This window comes from Salmo salar, chromosome 13 (assembly GCF_965601325.2).
Source record: "Salmo salar chromosome 13, fSalSal1, whole genome shotgun sequence".
In the NCBI taxonomy this organism is placed as follows: Eukaryota; Metazoa; Chordata; class Actinopteri; order Salmoniformes; family Salmonidae; genus Salmo; species Salmo salar.
The window spans coordinates 83,727,199-83,749,782 of NC_138303.1; the positions used below are offsets into that span (position 1 = coordinate 83,727,199).

Sequence of the window (22,584 nt, forward strand, 5' to 3'; positions counted from 1 at the left end):
TTGAGGATCAGCGTGGTTACCTACCCTTACCAACTGGGGGCGGCCCATCAGGAAGTCCAGGATCCAGTTGCAGAGGGAGGTGTTGAGTTCCAGGGTCCTTAGCTTAGTGATGAGCTTTGAGGGCACTATGGTGTTGAACACTGAGCTGTAGTCAATGAATAGCATTCTCACATAGATGACCCTTTTGTCCAGGTGTGAAAGGGTAGTGTGGATTGCAATAGAGATCGCATCATCTGGGGCGGCAGCGTAGCCTAGTGGTTAGAGCGTTGGACTAGTAACCAAAAGGTTGCAAAATCAAATCCCTGAGCTGACAAGGTACACATCTGTTGTTCTGCCCCTGAACAAGGCAGTTAACCCACTGTTCCTAGGCCGTCATTGAAAATAAGAATTTGTTCTTAACTGACTTGCCTAGTTAAATAAAGGTAAAATAAAAATCTGTAGATCTGTTGGGGCTGTATGCAAATTGCAGTGGGGCTAGGGTTTCTGGGATAATTGTGTTGATGTGAGCCATGACCAGCCTTTCAAAGCACTTCATGGCTACAGATGTGAAATATAGATTTGACACTGAAAAACAATAGTTTTAAAAGAATCTACGGATTCATTCATTGTGTTTTAGGATAAAATCTTTATTTCACAATAACAGTGAGGAATTCATAGCAGATTTCTCATACAAGTATAGTTCTACTACTAAAATCCTGCATGAGTGATTGCAAATGACAAAAACATTAAGTTTGCGAAAAACATACACTATTGGTAAAATTCATTTGGTCTATGCAACATTCACTATGTTGGGTAATTGCAACACATTTTAGCAGCAAGTTGGTGATTTCGATGTGAATTAGACGTTCCACTCAAAAATAGTTTCCCTACTTACCTTCGCTGCATTCAATATGTCTGCATCAGATTTTTGACAAGTTCATTTAGGTTTTAGAGGTGATGTTCCTCTCAAAATACAAAGAGATCACCTGGTTCGAGTGAATGGCACAGCACTCCGTTTAGGCAAGGAGGTAGAACATAAACAGTGACTGCAGCAGATTGCAGTCAGGTCTGATTTTGAACACCTCGGCTATGGCAGTGAAGGAGTCACACAGCCGGTCAGTCCCCTCAGCCTGGAGGAGAGCATAGATAGGACAGACAAACTGTAATAGCAGTATACATTACAATACACACCAGTAACAGTATCAGTGGAAATAGCAGTGAAAAGGTGACTTAATTACATCAGAAATAATAAGTTTGGCTGAAATTGACTGAATAGTTAGATCAAGAGGTGTGCATTTTCTGATGAAGATCTCCTTGGGGAAAAATACTCTTATATATTACATTTACACCAGTGAGTGTCCGGAAGAGGAAGTGCTCTCTCTTTCCTCTCGTTTGCGTTTTTAAATGTGACCCTTTTCTGCATCATGGTTTTGATGCACTCAATCACCAATCTGCGATGGGCTTTGCTGGTAATTTCCTATTTAAAAAATACATCTTGGGATGTACTTGGACACATCATCAGTGATCAGTAACCTGAGGTCATCGGGTGTTTCGTGTCTTTCAACATCATACACCCTCGCCCAGGCGACCCAGCCATGGTTGATCAAGCCCTGACTTGTGTCCAAGTAGCTTGTCTATTTCACCCACAGATCATTCCTCTTGGTCCACAGCCACCTATATTCTCTTTCAGCTGCCTCTGTGGCGGTCTTGATAGTCTTCCTCATGTTTGCCCCAGTGATGCCCAGTATTGCTGTTGAGGGATTGACCAGCAAACCCTCTGCAGCCCACTTCGATAGGCTCACACCTTGCTCTCCACCCCTGCCAGTGGCACTGCTCCACCAGGTCCTTGTACTTCGCCCTCTTTCTTTCATTGGCTTCCTCAATGTGGTCCTCTCAAGGGACGGTGAGCTTCAGTAAGATTACCTGCTTGGAGGTTTCGGAAAGCAGCACAATATTTGGCCTCAGTGTAGCCGCTGGAATGGTGTTTGGGAACTTGAGCTGCTTTCCCAGGTTGACTTTCAGCTCCCAGTCTTGAGCTATTGCGAGAATATCTGTGGAGGTTCTTGTAGCTGGTGTTGGCTTTTCCCCGGCTCTGACAAATGTGATGGCCTGCTTCACTAGTCGGAGGCACTTGCAGTGGCTGATTCCACTGTAGATGGTATCCGATATGCAGCTGAGGATGTGCTTGAGTGTTCCTCTCTTCAGACGCAGAGGGCATGATAGTGAATGGACCTTTCCTCAGCAGAACAGGTTAGATGGGCTTGGTAGAACATAATACACTGCCTGGATAAAGAACTAGATTTGATGGGTCTCGGCCTTCCACTGCTCTGACCATGTGACCTTACGCTCCACCACTTGCTCTCATCTTGTCCAGGCTCCTTGTTTCGCCACATTCTGACCATCTTGCTGGCTCCCTCCTCCTCAACTGCAGCTTGCACTTCCTCCTGCACCAGCATCTGCCTGTCTTTCCCTTTGGCCTTGTCATAGCGTGGTGTTGTAATACTACCAAGGACAGCACTTCCGAAAGTCACTTAACCTCTTGGGGCTAGGTGGGACGCTAGCGTGCCACCCGTGGTGCACTCCATCAACAGCAGGTGCATTTCAAGAGCGGCAAATTTGAATCCAAATAAATGTCAAAATTCAAATTTTTCAAAAATACAACTATGTTACACCATTTGAAAGATAAACATCTCCTTAATCTAACCACGTTTTACGATTTCAAAAAGGTTTTACGGCGAAAGCATAAATTTAGAGTATGTTAGGACAGTACATTTACAAGAGTTGTGTGTAATGTTTTGTCAAGTCAAAGACAGGGTCACCAAAACCATAAAACCAGCTAAAATGATACACTAACCTTTTACAATCTCCATCAGATGACACTCCTAGGACATTATGTTAGACAATGCATGCATTTTTAGTTCTATCAAGTTGATATTTATATCCAAAAACAGCGTTTTACTATGGCATTGATGTTGAGGAAATCGTTTCCCTCCAATAACCGGCAGTCAAGTCAGCGTCACAAATTAAATAATTAAAATTAGAAAACATTGGTAAAATATTATATTGTCATTTAAAGAATTATAGATTTACATCTTTTGAACGCAATCAACTTGCCAGATTTAAAAATAACCTTACTGGGAAATCACACTTTGCAATAATCTGAGCACTGTGCCCAGAAAAATACGCGTTGCGATACAGACTAGACGTCATGTTGGGGAGATCTAAAATCGAAAATACTATGTAAATAATCCATTACCTTTGATTCTCTTCATCAGATGTCACTTCCAGGTATCACAGGTCCATAACGAATGTAGTTTTGTTCAAAAAAGCTCATCATTTATGTCCAAAAATCTCCGTCTCGTTAGCACATGATGTAAGCCAGCCGGACTTCTCGTCATGAACGAGGGGAAAAAATATATTTCCGTTCGTTCAAACATGTCAAACGTTGTATAGCATAAATCATTAGGGCCTTTTTTAACCAGAACATGAATAATATTCAAGGTGGACGAATGCATACTCTTTTATAACGTATTGGAACGAGGGTACCCAACATGAAGTAGCGCGCCAGGTGTCTAATGGGACATCACCGTTCCATGGCTCTTGTTCGGTCAGATCTCCCTCCAGAAGACTCAAAACACTTTGTAAAGGCTGGTGACATCTAGTGGAAGCAATAGGAAGTGCCAAAATATTCCTAAACCCCTGTGTTTTTCAATGGGATAGGTTTAAAGTCAATACAACACATCAGGTATCCACTTCCTGTCAGAAAATGTCTCAGGGTTTTGCCTGCCAAATGAGTTCTGTTATACTCACAGACACCATTCAAACAGTTTTGGAAACTTTAGAGTGTTTTCTATCCATATATAATAAGTATATGCATATTCTAGTTACTGGGTAGGATTAGTAACCAGATTAAATCGGGTACATTTTTTTTATCCAGACGTGCAAATGCTGCCCCCTAGACCCAACAGGTTAACCCACCACCACACTGTGCCATACCCATGACTCAACCACTGCTTCTTGAACCCTCCACGACCTTCCTGTCCTCACCTCTATACCGGTCTGGGAGACATTTGGGTCATTTGACTCCCTATATTGTAGCACCTCCCTTGTACAGGTCACCATGAATTCCTCATTCAGGCTGCTGATGGGTGGCTTCAGTTTGTTCTTCTGACTGTACAGGCAATGTTGCTCAGGCTTCGAGGTAATCCCGGCCATTTGCGGAAGTAAAGGAAGACCCCCATGAAATGGACAAAAATGAATGGCAACTTATTGGCATTGGGCGAACCATATACACAATTGCAAATACCACTCAAATGGATGGAAGTTCATCAAAACCATATTGCAAGCAGAACATGGCAAATGCCAAGTGTCATACTGCAAAAATCCCAAAAATGGCAAATGCGCTCCACCGTAGATTTTCATATGGCAAATGGTCACAAAGTCAGGTCCCAAGGGTGAAATTGAGAAAATCTAATTTATTTCAACATTTTAAAACCTCATAAAAAGTGCTTTTTGGGATTGTTTTGGGTCAATTATACATATGTAATAATCATATGGACATACATTTGTATTATTTTATTGAGTTTGTCCATAAGGCCTATGTTTTGTCCATTTGCAATATATGATCATAGGAAGTCGGCTTCCAAACCCAAAAGTCAGTGAACCATGTTGTCACGCCCTGACTTTAGATATCTTATTTATTCTCTACGTTTGGTTAGGTCAGGTTGTGACTCGGGTGGGAATATCTATGTTTTCTATTTCTTTGTTTTTGAGCCGAGTGTGGTTCCCAATCAGAGGCAGCTGTCTATCGTTGTCTCTGATTGGGAATCATACTTAGGCAGCCTGTTTTCCACCTGAGTTTTGTGGGAGGTTATTTTCTGTTTAGTGTATGTGCCTGACGGAACTGTGTGTTTTCGTTTTTCCCTTTTGTTATTTTGTTTGAGTGTTTCTTGAAAATAAATAATCATGAGCACTTACCACCCTGCGCTTTGGTCCACTTCTTCAACTACAAAACAACGAGCGTTACACATGTCCAAATGGCATATATAAGTATTGAAAGTACCAAATCAGGATGTTATGTCTATTTGCCATATATGGTCATAGGAAGTTGGCTTCCGAACCCAAAAGTCAGTGAACCATGTCCAAATGGCATAAGAAATGTCCAAATGGCATATATACTGACCAAATGATATATATCACTATGTTAACCTGTTGAGGACAGATGTTCCACCTGCGGAACCCCTAGCCAACAGCCAATGGCATCGCACGGCGCGAAATACAAAACCAACTAAAATACCAAAATTCCATTTTCTCAAACAATCAACTATTTTTCACCATTTGAAAGATAAGACTCTCGTTAACCTCTCTGGGCTAGGCGGGACGAATTCGTCCCACCTACGCAACAGCCAGTTGAATCCCGTGGCGCGATTTTCAAAAACCTTAGAAATGCTATTACTTCAATTTCTCAAACATATGACTATTTTACAGCGTTTTAAAGACAAGACTCTCGTTAATCTAACCACACTGTCCGATTTCAAAAAGGCTTTACAACGAAAGCAAAACATTAGATTATGTCAGCAGAGTACCCAGCCAAAAATAATCAGACACCCATTTTTCAAGCTAGCATATAATGTCACAAAAACCCAGAAGACAGCTAAATGCAGCACTAACCTTTGATGATCTTCATCAGATGACACACCTAGGACATTATGTTATACAATACATGCATGTTTTGTTCAATCAAGTTCATATTTATATCAAAAACCAGCTTTTTACATTAGCATGTGACGTTCAGAACTAGCATACCCCCCGCAAACTTCCGGGGAATTTACTAACAATTTACTAAATTACTCACGATAAACGTTCACAAAAAACATAACAATTATTTAAAGAATTATAGATACAGAACTCCTTTGTGCAATCGAGGTGTCCGATTTTAAAATAGCTTTTCGGTGAAAGCACATTTTGCAATATTCTCAGTAGATAGCCCAGCCATCACGGCTAGCCATTTAGACACCCACCAAGTTTAGTCCTGACCAAACTCCGATTTACTATTACAAAAGTTTGATTACCTTTGTTGTCTTCGTCAGAATGCACTCCCAGGACTTCTACTTCAATAACAAATGTTGGTTTGGTCCAAAATAATCCATCGTTATATCCAAATAGCGGCGCTTTGTTCGTGCGTTCCAGACACTATCCAAGGGTGACGAAGGGTTACGCGCCCGACGCGTTTCGTGACAAAAAAATTCAAAATATTCCATTACCGTACTTCGAAGCATGTCAAATGCTGTTTAAAATCAATTTTTATGCGATTTTTCTCATAAAAAAGCGATAATATTCCGACCGGGAAACCCTGTTTTCGTTCAAAGACTGAAAATAAAAACATGGAGTCGTCTCATGCACGCGTGCGCCAGTCTCATTGTTCTCAGATAGACCACTATCCAAATGCGCTACTGTTTTTCAGCCATGGCCTGCAAAGTCATCATTCAACGTTCTGGCGCCTTCTGAGAGCCTATGGAAGCCTTAGAAAATGTCACATTACAGCAGAGATCCCCTGTTTTGGATAGAGATTATCAAGAAGGCCAAGAAATAGTCCGAGAGGGCGCTTCCTGTTTGGAATCTTCTCAGGTTTTGGCCTGCCAAATGAGTTCTGTTATACTCACAGACACCATTCAAACAGTTTTAGAAACTTTGGAGTGTTTTCTATCCAAAGCTAATAATTATATGCATATTCTAGTTTCTGGGCAGGAGTAATAATCAGATTAAATCGGGTACGTTTTTTATCCGGCCGTGAAAATACTGCCCCCTATCCATAACAAGTTAAGACACTAACAGCTTACAGACGGTAGGCAATTAAGGTCACAGTTATGAAAACTTAGGACACTAAAGAGGCCTTTCTACTGACTCTGAAAAACACCCAAAGAAAGATGCCCAGGGTCCCTGCTCATCTGCATGAACGTGCCTTAGGCATGCTGCAAAGAGGCATGAGGACTGCAGATGTGGCCAGGGAAACAAATTGCAATGTCCGTACTGTGAGACAGCGCTACAGGGAGACAGGACGGATAGCTGATTGTCCTCGCAGTGGCAGAGCACGTGTAACAACACCTGCACAGGATCGGTACATCCGAACATCACACCTGCGGGACAGGTACAGGATGGCAACAACAACTGCCCGAGTTACACCAGGAATGCACAATCCCTCCATCAGTGCTCAGACTGTCCGCAATAGCCTGAGAGAGTCTGGACTGAGGGCCTGTTGTAAGGCAGGTCCTCACCAGATATCACCGGCAATAATGTCGCCTATGGGAACAAACCCACCGTCTCTGGACCAGACAGGACTGGCAAAAAGTGCTCTTCTCTGACGAGTCGTGGTTTTGTCTCACTAGGGGTGATGGTCGAATTCACGTTTATCGTCGAAGGAATGAGCGTTACACCGAGGCCTGTACTCTGGAGCTGGATCGATTTGGAGGTGGAGGGTCCGTCATGATCTGGGGCGGTGTGTCACAGCATCATCGGACTGAGCTTGTTGTCATTGCAGGCAATCTCAACGCTGTGCGTTACAGGGAAGACATCCTCCTCCCTCATGTGGTACCCTTCCTGCAGGCTCATCCTGACATGACCCTCCAGCATGACATTGGCACCAGCCATACTGCTCGTTCTGTGTGTGATTTCCTGCAACACAGGAATGTCAGTGTTCTGCCATGGCCAGCGAAGACCCCGGATCTCAATCCCATTGAGCACGTCTGGGATCTGTTGGATAGGAGGGTGAGGGCTAGGGCCATTCCCCCCCAGAAATGTCCGGGAACTTGCAGTTGCCTTAGTGGAAGTGTGGGGTAACATCTCACAGCAAGAACTGGCAAATCTGGTGCAGTCCATGAGGAAGAGATGCACTGCAGTACTTAATGCAGCTGGTTGCCACACCAGAAACTGACTGTTACTTTTGAATTTGACCACCCCTTTGTTCAGGGACACATTATTCCATTTCTGTTAGTCACATGGAACTTGTTCAGTTTATGTCTCAGTTGTTCTTGTTAAATATTTACACATGTGAAATTAAGTTTTATGAAAATAAAAGCAGTTGACAGTGAGAGGACGTTTCTTTTTTTGCTGAGTTTGTATTACCAAAAGTATGTGGACACCTGCTCGTCGAACATCTCATTCCAAAATCATGGGCATTAATATGGAGTTGGTCCACCCTTTGCTGCCATAACATCCTCCATTCTTCTGGGAAGGCGTTCCACTAGACGTTGGAACATTGCTGTGGGGACTTGCTTCCATTCAGCCACAAGAGCATTAGTGAGGTCGGGCACTGATGTTGGGCGATGAGGCCTAGCCCGCAGTCGGCATTCCGATTAATCCCAAACGTGTTCGATGGGGTTGAGGTCAAGGCTCTACGCAGGCCAGTCTAGTTCTTCCACGCTGATCTCGAAAAAAAACATTTTCTTCACTGGAACTAAGGGGCCTATTATGCCAGGATAGCAAAACTAAGATTTGTCCATCGGACTGCCAGACGGTGAATCGTGATTCATCATGCCAGAGAACGCATTTCCACTGCTCCAGAGTCCAATGGCAGCGAGCTTTACACCATTCCAGCTGACGTTTGGCATTGTGCATGGTGATCTTAGGCTTGTGTGTGGCTGTTCAGCCATGGAAACCCAGATCATGAAGCTGCAGACAAACAGTTCTTGTGCTGACGTTGCTTCCAGAGGTAGTTTGGAACTCGGTAGTGAATGTTGCAACCGAGGACGCGCTTCAGCACTCGGCGGTCCCATTCTGTGAGCTTGTATGTTCTACCACTTCGTGGCTGACCAATTGTTGTTCCTAGAAGTTTCCACTTCACAATAACAGCACATACAGTTGACCGGGGCAGCTCTAGCAGGGCAGAAATTTGAGGAACTGACTTGTTGGAAAGGTGGCATCCTATGACAGTGCCACATTGAAAGTCACAGAGCTCTTCAATAAGGATATTCTACTGCCAATGTTCGTCTATGGAGATTGCATGGCTGAGTGCTTGATTTAATACACCTGTCAGCAATGGGTGTGGCTGAAATAGCCAAATCCACAAATTTGAAGGAGTATTCACATACTTTTGAATATACAGTACCAGTCAAAAGTTTGGACACCGACTCATTCCAGGGTTTTTCTTTATTTTCACTATTTTCTACATTGTAGAATAATAGTGAAAACATCGAAACTATAAAGTAACACACATGGAATCACGCAGTAACCAAAAAAGTTAAACAAATCAAAATATATTTTATATTTGAGATTCTTCAAAGTAGTCAACCTTTGCCTTGATGACAGCTTTGCAAGCCCTTGCCATTCTCTCAACAAGCTTCATGAGATAGTTACCTCGAATGCATTTCAATTAAAAGGTGTGCCTTGTTAAAAGTTTGTGGAATTTCTTTCTTAATGCGTTTGAGCCAATCAGTTGTGTTGTGACAAGGTAGAGGTGGTATGCAGAAGATAGCCCTATTTGGTAAAAGACCAAGTCCATATTATGGCAAGAACAGCTCAAATAAGCAAAGAAAAAAGATAGTCGATCATTATTTTAAGACATGATGGTCAGTCAATCCTGAAAATGTCAAGAACTTTGAAAGTTTCTTCAAAGGCAGTCGCAAAAACCATCAAGCACTATGATGAAACTGGCTCTCAAGAGGACCGCCACAGGAAAGGAAGACCCAGAGTTACCTCTGTTGCAGAGCATAAGTTCAATAGTGTTACCAGCCTCATAAATTGCAGCCCAAATAAATGCTTCAGAGTTCAAGTAACAGACACATCTCAACATCAACTGTTCAGAGGAGACTGTGTGAATCAGGCCTTCATGGTCGAATTGCTGCAAAGAAACTATTACTAAAGGACACCAATAATAAGAAGAGACTTGCTTGGGTCAAGAAACACGAGCAATGGACATTAGACTTTGGAAATCTGTCCTTTGGTCTGAGTCCAAATTTGAGATTTTTGGTTCCAACCCCTATGTCTTTGTGAGATGCAGAGTAGGTGAACGGATGGTCTCCGCATGTGTAGTTCCCACCTTGAAGAATGGAGGAGGAGGTGTGATGGTGTGGAGGTGCTTTTCTGGTGACAATGTCGGTGATTTATTTAGAATTCAAGGCATACTTAACCAGCATGGCTACCACAGAATTCTGCAGCGATACGCCTTCCCATTTGGTTGCGCTTAGTGGGACTATGATTTGTTTTTCAACAGGACAATGACCCCACACATCTCCAAGCTGTGTAAGGGCTATTTGACCAAGAAGGAGAGTGAGTGATGGAGTGCTGCATCAGATGACCGGGCCTCCACAATCACCCGACCTCAACCCAATTGAGATGGTTTGGGTTGAGTTGGACCGCAGAGTGAAGGAAAAGCAGCCAACAAGTGCTCAGCATATGTGGGAACTCCTTCAAGACTGTTGTAAAAGCCTTCCAGGTGAATCTACTTGAGAGAATGCTAAGCTTGTGCAATGCTGTCATCAAGGCAAAGGGTGGCTACTTTGAAGAATCTCAAATATATTTTGATTTGTTTAACACTTTTTTGGTTGCTACATGATTACATATGTGTTATCTCATAGTTTGATGTCTTCACTATTATTATATAATGTAGAAAATAGTACCTATAATTAAAAACCCTGGAATGAGTAGGTGTGTCCAAACTTTTGACTGGTACTTTATAGTGTATGTCATGCCTATGATCTTCGCTGCTCAGGGTTTGGGTTTTGAGCTGCACTGTTTTGAGAGCATGGGTTAAAATACATGTTGTAAAGGAGGATGTACATGGGCTGATGCAGGATTCTCTCCATGCAAATGAGCACTGTGAAGTCAATGTTAGCCAACATTAAGAAGATGTAGATCAGAGTTTCCCAACCCTCCCCTCGACACCCCACTGACTTTTCACATTTTTGTTTTAACCCTAAACTTGCACAGTCAACTAATCATCAAGTCTTTGACTAATTGAATCAGGTGTGACAGTTTAGGGTTAAAACAAAAATGTGAAAAGTCTGGGGGGTCTCGAGGAGAGGGTGGGAAACCCTGATGTACAATGCATTCAGAAAGTATTAAGACCCCTTGATTTTTCCACATTTTGTTATGTTACAGCCTTTTTTCTAAAATTGATTAAAATGTTTTTTCCATCAATCTACACAAACATCACATAATGACAAAGCAAAAACTGTTAAAATAAATAAATAGTTGGTATTCACAGGTACTCAGACCCTTTACTCAGTACTTTGTTTAAGCACCTTTGGCAGCAATTATAGCCTCTAGTCTTCTTGGGTATGACGCTACAAGCTTGGCACACCTGTATTTTGGGAGTTTCTCCCATTCCTTTCTGCAGATCCTCTCAAGCTCTGTCAAGTTGGATGGGGGGCGTTGCTGCACAGCTATTTTCAGGTCTCTCCAGAGATGTTCGATCGGGTTCATATCCGGGCTCTGGCTGGGAAGGTGAACTTTCACCCTAGTATGAGCTCCTCAGCGCTCTGGGGCAGGTTTTCATCAAGGATCGCTCTGTACTTTGCTCCCTTCATCGTGACACTTGGCATTCAGGCCAAAGAGTTCAATCTTGGCTTCATAAGACCAGATAATCTTGTTTCTCATGGTCTGAGAAACTTTAGGTACCTTTTGGCAAACTCCAAGCGGGCTGTCATGTGTCTTTTACTGAGGAGTGGCTTCTGTCTGCCCACTCTACCATAAAGGCCTGATTGTGGGACTGCTGCTGTGATGGTTGTCCTTCTGGAAGGTTCTCCCATCTCCACAGAGGAACTCTAGAGTTCTGTCAGAGTGGCCATCGGGTTCTTGGTCACCCCCCTGACCCCCCTTCTCCCCCGATTGCCCAGTTTGGCCGGGCGGCCAGCTCTAGGAATAGTCTTGGTGGTTCTGAACTTCTTCCATTTAAGAATGATGGAGGCCACAGCGTTCTTGGGGACCTTCAATGCTGCAGACATTTTTGGTACCCTTCCCCAGATCTGTGCCTCGACACAATCTTGTCTCGGAGCTCTATGGAAAATTCCTTCGACCTCATGGCTTGATTTTTGCTCTGACATGCATTGTCAACTGTGGGACCTTATATAGACAGATGTGTGCCTTTCTTGTCCAATCAATTGAATTTACCACAGGTGTACTCCAATCAAGTTGTCGAAACATCTCAAGGATCATCAATGGAAACAAGATGCACCTGAGCTCAATTCTAAAATTCAAAAAACCTGTTTTGGCTTTGTCATTATGAGATATTGTGTGTAGATTGATGAGGATTTTTTTTCATTTAATCCATTTTGGAATAAGGTTGTATGTAACAAAATGTTCATTTGTTAGGCTATTGGTTAAAGGTACAAACAATATTTATTATTGAATTATCATTGATATAGTTCAGTCTTATCAATCACTTAAACATATTTAATAATGATCTCTTACCTAGCTTGATGACTGTGGTCATGTTTGCTTACTTTTTGTTTTTCTAAATAGAGACAGCTAGAAGGGCCATCTTTTTTATTAGATTGTGTATAAATGCAGGAAATGAGTGTTAGATGCCCCAAAAAATGGGTGGATCTCCAGACAACCCGCCAATTTACATCCCCCACTTCAAAAACCAACGTTGTGCCCCTGCTTCTCTCATTGATTGAGACATGTGTCTGTCATCATGACATGCGGCACTTTGGGATGGACACACCTGTCTCGATCAATGGGAGGACTTGAAATAGGTAAGCGTGCACTATTGGATTACTTAATGGAGCAAAAAATGATTTATTTTAATAAGGAAGCCTTTTCTAAACTCAAGCTAAGGTTGGTTGAAGATTTTCTGTGCTACACCAAGCAGTACCTATCATGTAACTCCCAGTAATGGATACCAAAAATCTTTGGTTAAATCCCATTATCTGTTGTAACAATCTGTAGCTATAGTTCTCTACACTTTACTACACCTGAGACACACTGAACTGTATTTTTTTGTATCTTACTTTTATCGTATGACATTCTTGTTGAATACCCGGGTCTATTTTTGAGATAGCATTAAATATTGTACACTCCCCTGTATTTTTGATTTTGATTGACATTCCGCTGAATAAAAAAAATCAACTCACTGCCCAGCAGAAGACAAATAATGTATACAAAACGCTCCAGTCTGGTTTTAGACCCCATCATAGTACTGAAACTGCACTCAGGGAGGTGGTAAATTACCTTTTAATGGCGTCAGACCAAGGCTCTGCATCTGTTCTCGTGCTCCTTGACCTTAGTGCTGCTTTTGACACCATCGATCACCACATTCTTTAGGAAAAATTTTAAATCCTATATTAGACCTTACCTGTCAGAAAGATATCAGTTCCTCTCTGTGAATGGTTTGTCCTCTGACAAATCAGTTATACGTTTCGGTGTTCCTCAAAGTTCCGTTTTAGGACCACTATTGTTTTCACTATATATTCGACCTCTTGGTGACATCATTAAGGAACACAATGTCAACATTCACTGCTACGTGGACGACACACAGCTGTACATTTCGATGAAACATGGAGAAGCCCCAAAATTGCCTACCCTGGAAGCCTGTGTTTCAGACATAAGGAAGTGGATGGCGGATAATTTTTTACTTTTAAACTCGGACAAAACAGAGATGCTAGTCCTAGGTCCCAAGAAAAAAAACCGATCTGCTGTTTTATATGACCATTACTTTTGATGGCTGTACAGTCGCTGCAAATAAAACTGTGAAGAACCTTGGCATTACTCTAGACCCTGATCTCTCTTTTGACGAACATATCAAGAATATTTCAAGGGGAACTTTTTTTTCATCTTCGTTACATTGCAAAAATCAAACTTTTTGTCCAAAAATGATCCAGAAAAGCAAATCCATGCTTTTGTCACTTGTAGATTAGACTACTGCAATGCTCTACTCTCTGGCTACCCAGATAAAACACTAAATAACCTTCAGTTAGTGCTAAATATGGCAGCTAGAATATTGACTAGAACCCAACATTTTTATGAAATTACTTCAGTGCTAGCTTCTCTACACTGGTTTCCTATTAAGGAATAGGACTGATTTCAACGTTTTACTGCTAACCTACGAAGCATTACATGGACTTGCTTCTACCTATCTCTCCAATTTGGTCCTCCTATACATACCTACACGTACGCCTCGGTCACAAGAAAAAGGCCTCCTTATTGTCCCTAGAATTTCTAAGCAAACAGCTGGAGGCAGGTTTTCTTCTATAGAGCTCCATTTTTATGGAATGGTCTGCCTATCGATGTGAGAGACGCAGACTCGGTCTCAACCTTTTTAAGTCTTTTCTGAAGACAAAGTTAATTATATACTTTAGTTGTTGTTTTTTTTATTATCAATGGCCACTTATTATTTGAAAATATTTAATGGTATAGACTTTTGTTGATGTTTTATCCCTCTAGTGAAGCTCCTCTGAAACGGCCTTTTTAGCTACAGTTGAAGTCGGAAGTTTACATACACTTTAGCCAAATACATTTAAACTCAGTTTTTCACAATTCCTGACATTTAATCCTAGTAAAAAAATTCCCTGTCTTAGGTCAGTTAGTTTACATACACTCAATTGGTATTTGGTAGCATTGCCTTTAAATTGCTTAAACTTGGGTCAAATAATTCGGGTAGCCTTCCACAAGCTTCCCACAATAAGCTGGGTGAATTTTGGCCCATTCCTCCTGACAGAGCTGGTGTACCTGAGTCAGGTTTGTAGGCCTCCTTGGTCACACACTTTTTCAGTTCTGCCCACAAATATTCTATAGGATTGAGGTAAGGGCTTTGTGATGGCCACTCCAATACCTTGACTTTGTTGTCCTTAAGCCATTTTGCCACAACTTTGAAAGTATGCTTTGGGTCATTGTCCATGTGGAAGACCCATTTGTGACCAAGCTTTAATTTCCTGACTGATGTCTTGAGATGTTGCTTCAATATATCCACATCATTTTCCTGCCTCATGATGCCATCTATTTTGTGAAGTGCACCAGTCCCTCCTGCAGCAAAGCACCCCCACAACATGATGCTGCCACCCCCGGGCTTCACGGTTGGGATGGTGTTCTTCGGCTTGCAAGCGTCCCCCTTTTTCCTCCAAACATAACAATGGTCATTATGGCCAAACAGTTCTATTTCTGTTTCATCAGACCAGAGGACATTTCTCCAAAAAGTACAATCTTTGTTGCAAACCATAGTCTGGCTTTTTTATGGCGGTTTTGGAGCAGTGACTTCTTCCTTGCTGAGCGGCCTTTCAGGTTGTGGCGATATAGGACTTGTGATATAGATAGTTTTGTACGTGTTTCCTCCAACATCTTCACAAGGTCCTTTGCTGTTGTTCTGGGATTGATTTGCACTTTTCGCACCAAAATACGTTCATCTTTAGGAGACAAAACGTGTCTCCTTCCTGAGTGGTATGATGGCTGTGTGGTCCCATGGTGTTTATACTTGCGTACAATTGTTTGCACAGATGAACGTGGTACCTTCAGCATTTGACTTGTGGAGGTCTACAACTTTTTTTCTGAGGTCTTGGCTGATTTCTGTTGATATTCCCATGATGTCAAGCAAAGAGGCACTGCGTTTGAAGGTAGGCCTTGAAATACATCTACAGGTATACCTCCAATTGACACAAATAATGTCAATTAGCCTATCAGAAGCTTCTAAAGCCGTGACATCATTGTCTGGAATTTTCCAAGCTGTTGAAAGGCACAGTCAACTTAGTGTATGTAAACTTCTGATCCAGTGGAATTGTGATAGTGAATTATAAGTGAAATAATCTGTCTGTAAACAATTGTTGGAAAAATGACTTGTGTCATGCACAAAGTAGATGTCCTAACCGACTTGCCAAAACGATAGTTTATTAACAAGTCATTTGTGGAGTGGTTGAAAAATAAGTTTTAATGACTCCAACCTAAGTGTTTGTAAACGTCCGACTTCAACTGTAAATAACTTGCAACCCTGCAAAGTACAATACATTCCAAAGTGAACAGCAGATGTGACGGCTCAGTGTGTATACTGACATTGCCATGAGATATATAACTAAAACTGTGTTTACCCCTAAAAAATATTTGTAATACATATAAATGAAATATAATAAGTGTATTATGTGCAATGATCTCTAAATCAACAGTATTGACTAATATAATATTCATTGATTGCACCACCATCACTCAGTTGTATCACACCATTGTTATGAGCGTTCTGAAGATGTTTCAGCCATAGTTGCTCCTGGAAGTCGAGTGGTGCCCAGTCATTCTTAACAGGGCTAATGATTGGTTAGTCTAAATTACAAAGTGGCTTGCTAAATTAGGCAAATAATTAGTAGGAAACAACTTTGTCATCATTATGATGTTGTCAGATGAATTGCAACATATCTGACAGATGGCAATGTTGCTATTTAGCTAGTTAGTCAAAAATACCTAGCAATGCTAACATTAGCTAGCTAAAATCCAGTGCTCTCCCCTCAATCTTAGGTAGTTTGCTAATGTTATACTACAATTAAATTAAATCTGACGACATCACCATGAAGACAAAAGGTTTTCCCACAAATTATATGCCTCTTTTAGAAATGTCATTGTTTTTCCAAGCCACTATAATGCACTTTTGACAAAATCTTCATCAGCACTGATTAGGGTTACAAAATTCCAGTATCTTTCAAAAATGTCCCTGGTTTTCCATAAATCTTGTTTCGAAGATTCCCAAAATCAGGATGGCATAAGCTGAAATCCGGAATCCTCCAACCAGGATATCTGGAAGGCAGGGAATTTTGGGGGAAAATACTTGGAATTTTGATACCCTATTGCCAATTGCGAATGTACTGTATTGAGTAGAACGTTCTGTCTGAAATCAGTCTTCAAAAGATGGTTCAAAACAATAGTGTGATGAAACGTGTACTATAACTCATGGATAGTATAATATAATTTTGTACATTTGTTAACATTGTCCTTCCTAGTTCACAAACTGCATTTCAATAGGGGAAAACATAACCTTTACACAAATGTTATCTTACAGTTAAAGAGACTGTTTTAGACTTGATAATTTGCACCACTAATGTCCGGATGTCTTTGGACTGTAGTCCATAGATAATGGGGTTGAGGCAAGGTGGAACCAAGTGAAACATAATGGACGCCACTGTCCTGTGGTTTGACCACTGTGGGTACCGATGAAGAAAGACAATGACGAAACCTGTCATCAGCATAATGAAGTATACAGCCAGGTGTGTAGAGCAGGTCTGCAGGGCCTTGCTGTTTAGCGACTTGCTCTTACTTCTCACACACACTATGGCGATGCTAATGTATGTCAGAGCTACACTCCCCATGGAGGCAATAAAGAATACAGCGGTGAAAAAGAGACCATAGATTTGGTTGATGAACAAGTTGTCACAGGAAAGTTTGAATAATGATGGGTTGTCGCAAAAAGGGTTGATGACTTGTGACCTGCAGCGTGATAAGCGGATCGAGAGGCTTATAAGGACCCCCACAAAGACAAACGACACTCCCCAGGCAGACACACACAGCTTCACCAGCATTTTGTTGTTCATGATGGTGGCGTATCGCAGAGGGTTGCATATGGCCATATACCTGTCAAAGGCCATGATCATTAGTATTGTATGTGCATTCGTAGAAAAAAAGTGACCAAAGAACGCTTGGGTGGCACATTCAACGTAGGTCATATATCTGTCTGCACTTGCTTTTAAAATGTCACTCAGCACTCGAGGTATGACGGTGGTGATATTGAGAGCATCATTGAGATGCATGTTGCAGAGGAGGATGTACATGGGCTGGTGCAGGATCCTCTCCATGGAGATGAGTACTGTAAGGCTGATATTGGCCACCATAGTAAAGATATAGATGACGAGGATGAAGATAAAAGCAGGGTAAGAGGACTGGTTTGTGACCTTCAACCCCTCCAGCTGGAGAACGTGCTCGCTGTATGTATGGTTCTCCATCTGAGGTGCAGAGAATCTGGAGGAAAAACAAGAATCAATAGAAAGATACAGTACAAATCATACACAATTTAGCTACACAATTGCAATGATCATTTCCACATTAAGCATGATGTCAAAGTAGTGCTGTAAGATTGCAACTTAAATAAATGTTAATTAAATAAAATTTAATCTGAAACGCAAAGAAACCAGATTTCTTACCCAACCTCAAGTAAACAAAGATTAAAGTATATTTGATAATGAATAATCTTGTATACATAGACTTAGTATATTACCCCCTGCTACATAAATATATAAGCCTTATTCTAACGTCTCACACCATTGACAGAGTGAGAAAGTGAGAAGTTCTTCAGTAGGGTTCTCTGTGTCCAGATCACCCCGTCTGACACACCATCCTACAACCATGGCCAGACAAATAACACCATCACATTTTATTAGGTACAGGGTTGTATCTCTAACACCTGTCTCAGCACTGTGCGGCAGTTTCCAAGCAACAGGGTCTAAGTTTGTCTCATCTCTCAGGTACTGTAATTCACCCAAATATGGTAAGAGGAAGACATACAACTCATACATTTAGAAATGCTTCATAAATAATTATAAATGTTAAAATGTCTTTGAATTGTAAAGCTTAACAATGTTTGCAAATGTTTCTAAAGTAAAAAAAAAAAGAACATACTTACTTATAGTATTTCAACTATTTATGAATAGTTGGTAACACCTAATACTCAAAGTGCATCTTCTTTGACATTTGTCCACACAAAAATGTCTCCTGCAAAATAACTTTACTTCCCATATATTGTAGTCAAGTGAACAGGAGAGGGGTCATCTCAAAGTATATACTGACATTGCTGCAAGATAAAACGTAAATAATAAAGTTGTTTTTAAACATTCTTTTGATAGATTACCATATTAATGGTAGAATATATGAGTGGAATCCAACAATGTTTATGTCATATTGAAAGCAATATGTGATTGGCTGTCGGAAATACATTTTTTAGGAGGAAAATGTAGTTTCCATTTCTAATACTTGTTTCGATGTGTCAATATGGGATATGCTCGGGGGCTGATCAATGGCTCGAAGTATCCAATCACAGCATTCTTCTCTAGGTTTCTTCCTAGGTTTTGGCCTTTCTAGGGAGTTTTTCCTAGCCACCGTGCTTCTACACCTGCATTGCTTGCTGTTTGGGGTTTTAGGCTGGGTTTCTGTACAGCACTTTGAGATATCAGCTGATGTAAGAAGGGCTATATAAATACATTTGATTTGATGATCTGTTGGAGACAACTGATTGAGTGGCAAGTGAGGTGAGCCCCTCTCCTTCCTATAAGGAGCCACTCACCCAGTCATTCTCACCTCTCTTGCTTGCTGAAGAGACTACGCTCACTGAAGGTCTCCTCAGCACAACTAAATTCCCTGTCTTCATACTGAACTGTTCTCAGGCGAACCGTGAGGGCACCGAACATAGGACCTCAGCTCCTATTGGTAGTGTTGAGGACTGACCGAAAGGAAAGTTGTTTCTACTACTTCAGTCTCTGGTTATAGCTAGTGTCACACGGCTAGCTACCAAGACTATTTTGGCCTAGGTTAGCCCACTCCGCAAGGCTTTAGCTAACTCGGCTAGCCAGCTGCAAAGCTAGCTAAACAGACTAACAAAGGGCTAGCTTACGCCACAAAGCTCTTCAGCTAACCTGGCTAGCTAGCTGGAAAGCAAGCTAACCACACAAGCATTACTACCTACAACACAGTAATATTGCCAGCTCCCTTCTCTCATCTAATTTAACCTATGTTTACTCGTTTGTGGTAACTAGACCAACTGGTTAGCCTCACGCCTCTACGGTCTTGAGAGAATACCTACCTGAGGTTGAACTGCTCCCACACCATTCCCGTCGGCCAGTACGGTGCTAGCTACAGCATGCCTTAGCCAAGAGGTAGCTGCTAGCTAGTTAACGCACTACTAGCCTTGCGGCTGTAGTGGTCTCACTGTGTACACCGTAACTAACATTAGACGTGAGGCTTTTACTAGCTAGCTTAAGCCTATCTAATACACATTGTTTTTTCAACAGGCATCTCAGCCTAGCCCTGTTCTATATAGTGGCCACTGCTGTCCCATCCCAAGACGAGCCTAGTAAAGCACTCAAACCCCCATGTTCTTGCGCTTGCGGTTCCATGATTGCGGGGAAGGAGTTTCACCTTCTATGCATCAATTGCCTGGGAAGGGAACATGCTCAGGAGGCACTCGACAACCCTGAGTCCTGTAAGCATTGTAAATTGCTGTCTACGGCAGTTTTTAGGAGGCTTAAAAACTCCCCTATCTCTAGCCCTAACCTCACCTCTCAGCCACTGGCCGAGGTTGTCACGACTTCCGCCGAAGTCGGTCCATCTCCTAGTTCGGGCGGCGTTCGGTGGTTGACGTCACCGGCCTCCTAGCCATCGTCAATCCACCTTTCATTTTCCATTGGTTTTGTCTTATCTTCCCTCACACCTGGTTTCAATTCCATCAATTACATGTTGTGAATTTAACCCTCTGTTCCCCCCATGTCCTTGTCCGGAATTGTTTCTTGTAGTGCTTGTGTACGTTATGCTGGTGGATACCAGGTTTTGTTTGACCCATTCATTTATTGTTCTGTTATGTCTATTAAACAACACCATTGTAAATCAGTTTTCGCCCTCCTGCGCCTGACTTCTCTGCCGCTAGTACGCACCTCGTTACAGAGGTTGAGACTCAGAAGACGAGGAAGACGACGAGATTCATCTTGTGGGTCTTCTCAACTTTGAGACTGAGATGGAGGGCTAAGACACCACTCTTCCCATCTCTTGGCCCTAGGTCTCCGCCCACAAGACAGAGGAGCCGCAAATCCCCCTTGCTTGGAGTTCGGGCTCCTCAACTTTAGCAAGCGAGCCACAGCCAGAGTTGGTATCAAGTGGCTGGCTCCCTTGGGTGGCCAGGACCCTGGAAGGGACCTGTACAATAGGAAAATACTCCCATACCACATGACCCCCGCTAAGCAACTGCTTCCCGTGATCCCAGCTTGTCTTAGGGAGGCGAGGAGCTCATGGGTCAAGCCCCTTACCTACAATATCCTAGCTAGGGGTTGCCCTAGCGTGGACATGCACAAGATGTACAAAACCCGAGTTTTGCAACCCTCCCATGGTGGAGCCTTCACTCGTTAACCACCTCCACCCCACACGCCATGCTACTAGCACTACTGGCACTTCCCTCACTGGAAAGATTAAGCGCTTTTCTGCCTCCATTTTCCATAAGATATACAAAACCTTGGCCATATTTTTATTTTTTATTTTATTTTTTTATTTCACCTTTATTTAACCAGGTAGGCAAGTTGAGAACAAGTTCTCATTCACAATTGCGACCTGGCCAAGATAAAGCAAAGCAGTTCGACAACATACAAAAACACAGAGTTACACATGGAGTAAAACAACATACAATCAATGATGCAGTAGAAAAAAAAAATAAGACTATATACAATGTGAGCAAATGATGTGAGATAAGGGAGGTAAAGGCAAAAAAATGCCATGGTGGCAAAGTAAATAAAGTATAGCAAGAAAAACACTGGAATGGTAGATTTGTAGTTTGAAGAAAGTTCAAAGTTAAAATATAAATAATATGGTGCAAAGGAGCAAAATAAATAAAATAAATAAATACAGTAGGGGAAGAGGTAGTAGTTTGGGCTAAATTATAGATGTGCTATGTACAGGTGCAGTTATCTGTGAGCTGCTCTGACAGCTGGTGCTTAAAGCTAGTGAGGGAGATAAGTGTTTCCAGTTTCAGAGATTTTTGTAGTTCGTTCCAGTCATTGGCAGCAGAGAACTGGAAGGAGAGACGACCAAAGGAGGAGTTGGCTTTAGGGGTGACCAGAGAGATATACCTGCTGGAGCGCGTGCTACAGGTGGGTGCTGCTATGGTGACCAGTGAGCGGAGATAAGGGGGGACTTTACCTAGCAGGGTCTTGTAGATGACCTGGAGCCAATGTGTTTGGCGACGATTATGAAGCGAAGGCCAGCCAACGAGAGCGTACAGGTCGCAGTGGTGGGTAGTATATGGGGCTTTGGTGACAAAACGGATGGCACTGTGATAGACTGCATCCAGCTTGTTGAGTAGGGTATTGGAGGCTATTTTGTAAATGACATCGCCGAAGTCGAGGATTGGTAGGATGGTCAGATTTACGAGGGTATGTTTGGCAGCATGAGTGAAGGATGCTTTGTTGCGAAATAGGAAGCCAATTCGAGATTTCACTTTGGATTGGAGATGATTGATGTGAGTCTGGAAGGAGAGTTTACAGTCTAACCAGACACCTAGGTATTTGTAGTTGTCCACAAATTCTAAGTTAGAACCGTCCAGAGAAGTGATGCTGGACAGGCGGGCAGGTGCAGGCAGCGATTGGTTGAAGAGCATGCATTTAGTTTTACTTGTGTTTAGGAGCAGTTGGAGACCACGGAAGGAGAGTTGAATGGCATTGAAGCTCGTCTGGAGGGTTGTTAACACAGTGTCCAAAGAAGGGCCAGAAGTGTACAGAATGGTGTCGTCTGCGTAGAGGTGGATCAGAGATTCACCAGCAGCAAGAGCGACATCATTGGTGTATACAGAGAAAAGAGTTGGCCCAAGAATTGAACCCTGTGGTACCCCCATAGAGACTGCCAGAGGTCCGGACAACAGGCCCTCCGATTTGACACACTGAACTCTATCAGAGA

General features: G+C 42.2%; 2 protein-coding genes and 1 pseudogene across 4 annotated transcripts in view; all 3 read right to left on the reverse strand.

Moving 5' to 3' along the window:
- Positions 1–144, reverse strand: part of LOC106567905 (olfactory receptor 8G17) — a 54,998-nt gene extending 54,854 nt beyond the window's left edge. The window contains exon 1 of one of the 3 annotated variants that reach the window (XR_014380163.1): positions 25–135. The gene's annotated coding sequence lies outside the window, so the exon portion shown is untranslated. Of the gene's footprint in view, positions 1–24 lie in introns of all 3 variants that reach the window. The other 2 variants (XM_082960377.1, XM_082960378.1) reach the window with 2 other exon arrangements.
- A 1,469-nt stretch (positions 145–1,613) lies between these two features.
- LOC106568046 (uncharacterized) lies at positions 1,614–4,194 on the reverse strand (annotated as a pseudogene).
- A 12,740-nt stretch (positions 4,195–16,934) lies between these two features.
- Positions 16,935–17,951, reverse strand: LOC106568045 (olfactory receptor 8G17). The gene has a single exon (XM_082959741.1). The coding sequence runs from the start codon at positions 17,880–17,882 to the stop codon at positions 16,935–16,937; it is 948 nt and encodes a 315-aa protein (XP_082815867.1). The 5' UTR covers positions 17,883–17,951.
- Positions 17,952–22,584: the final 4,633 nt, after the last annotated feature.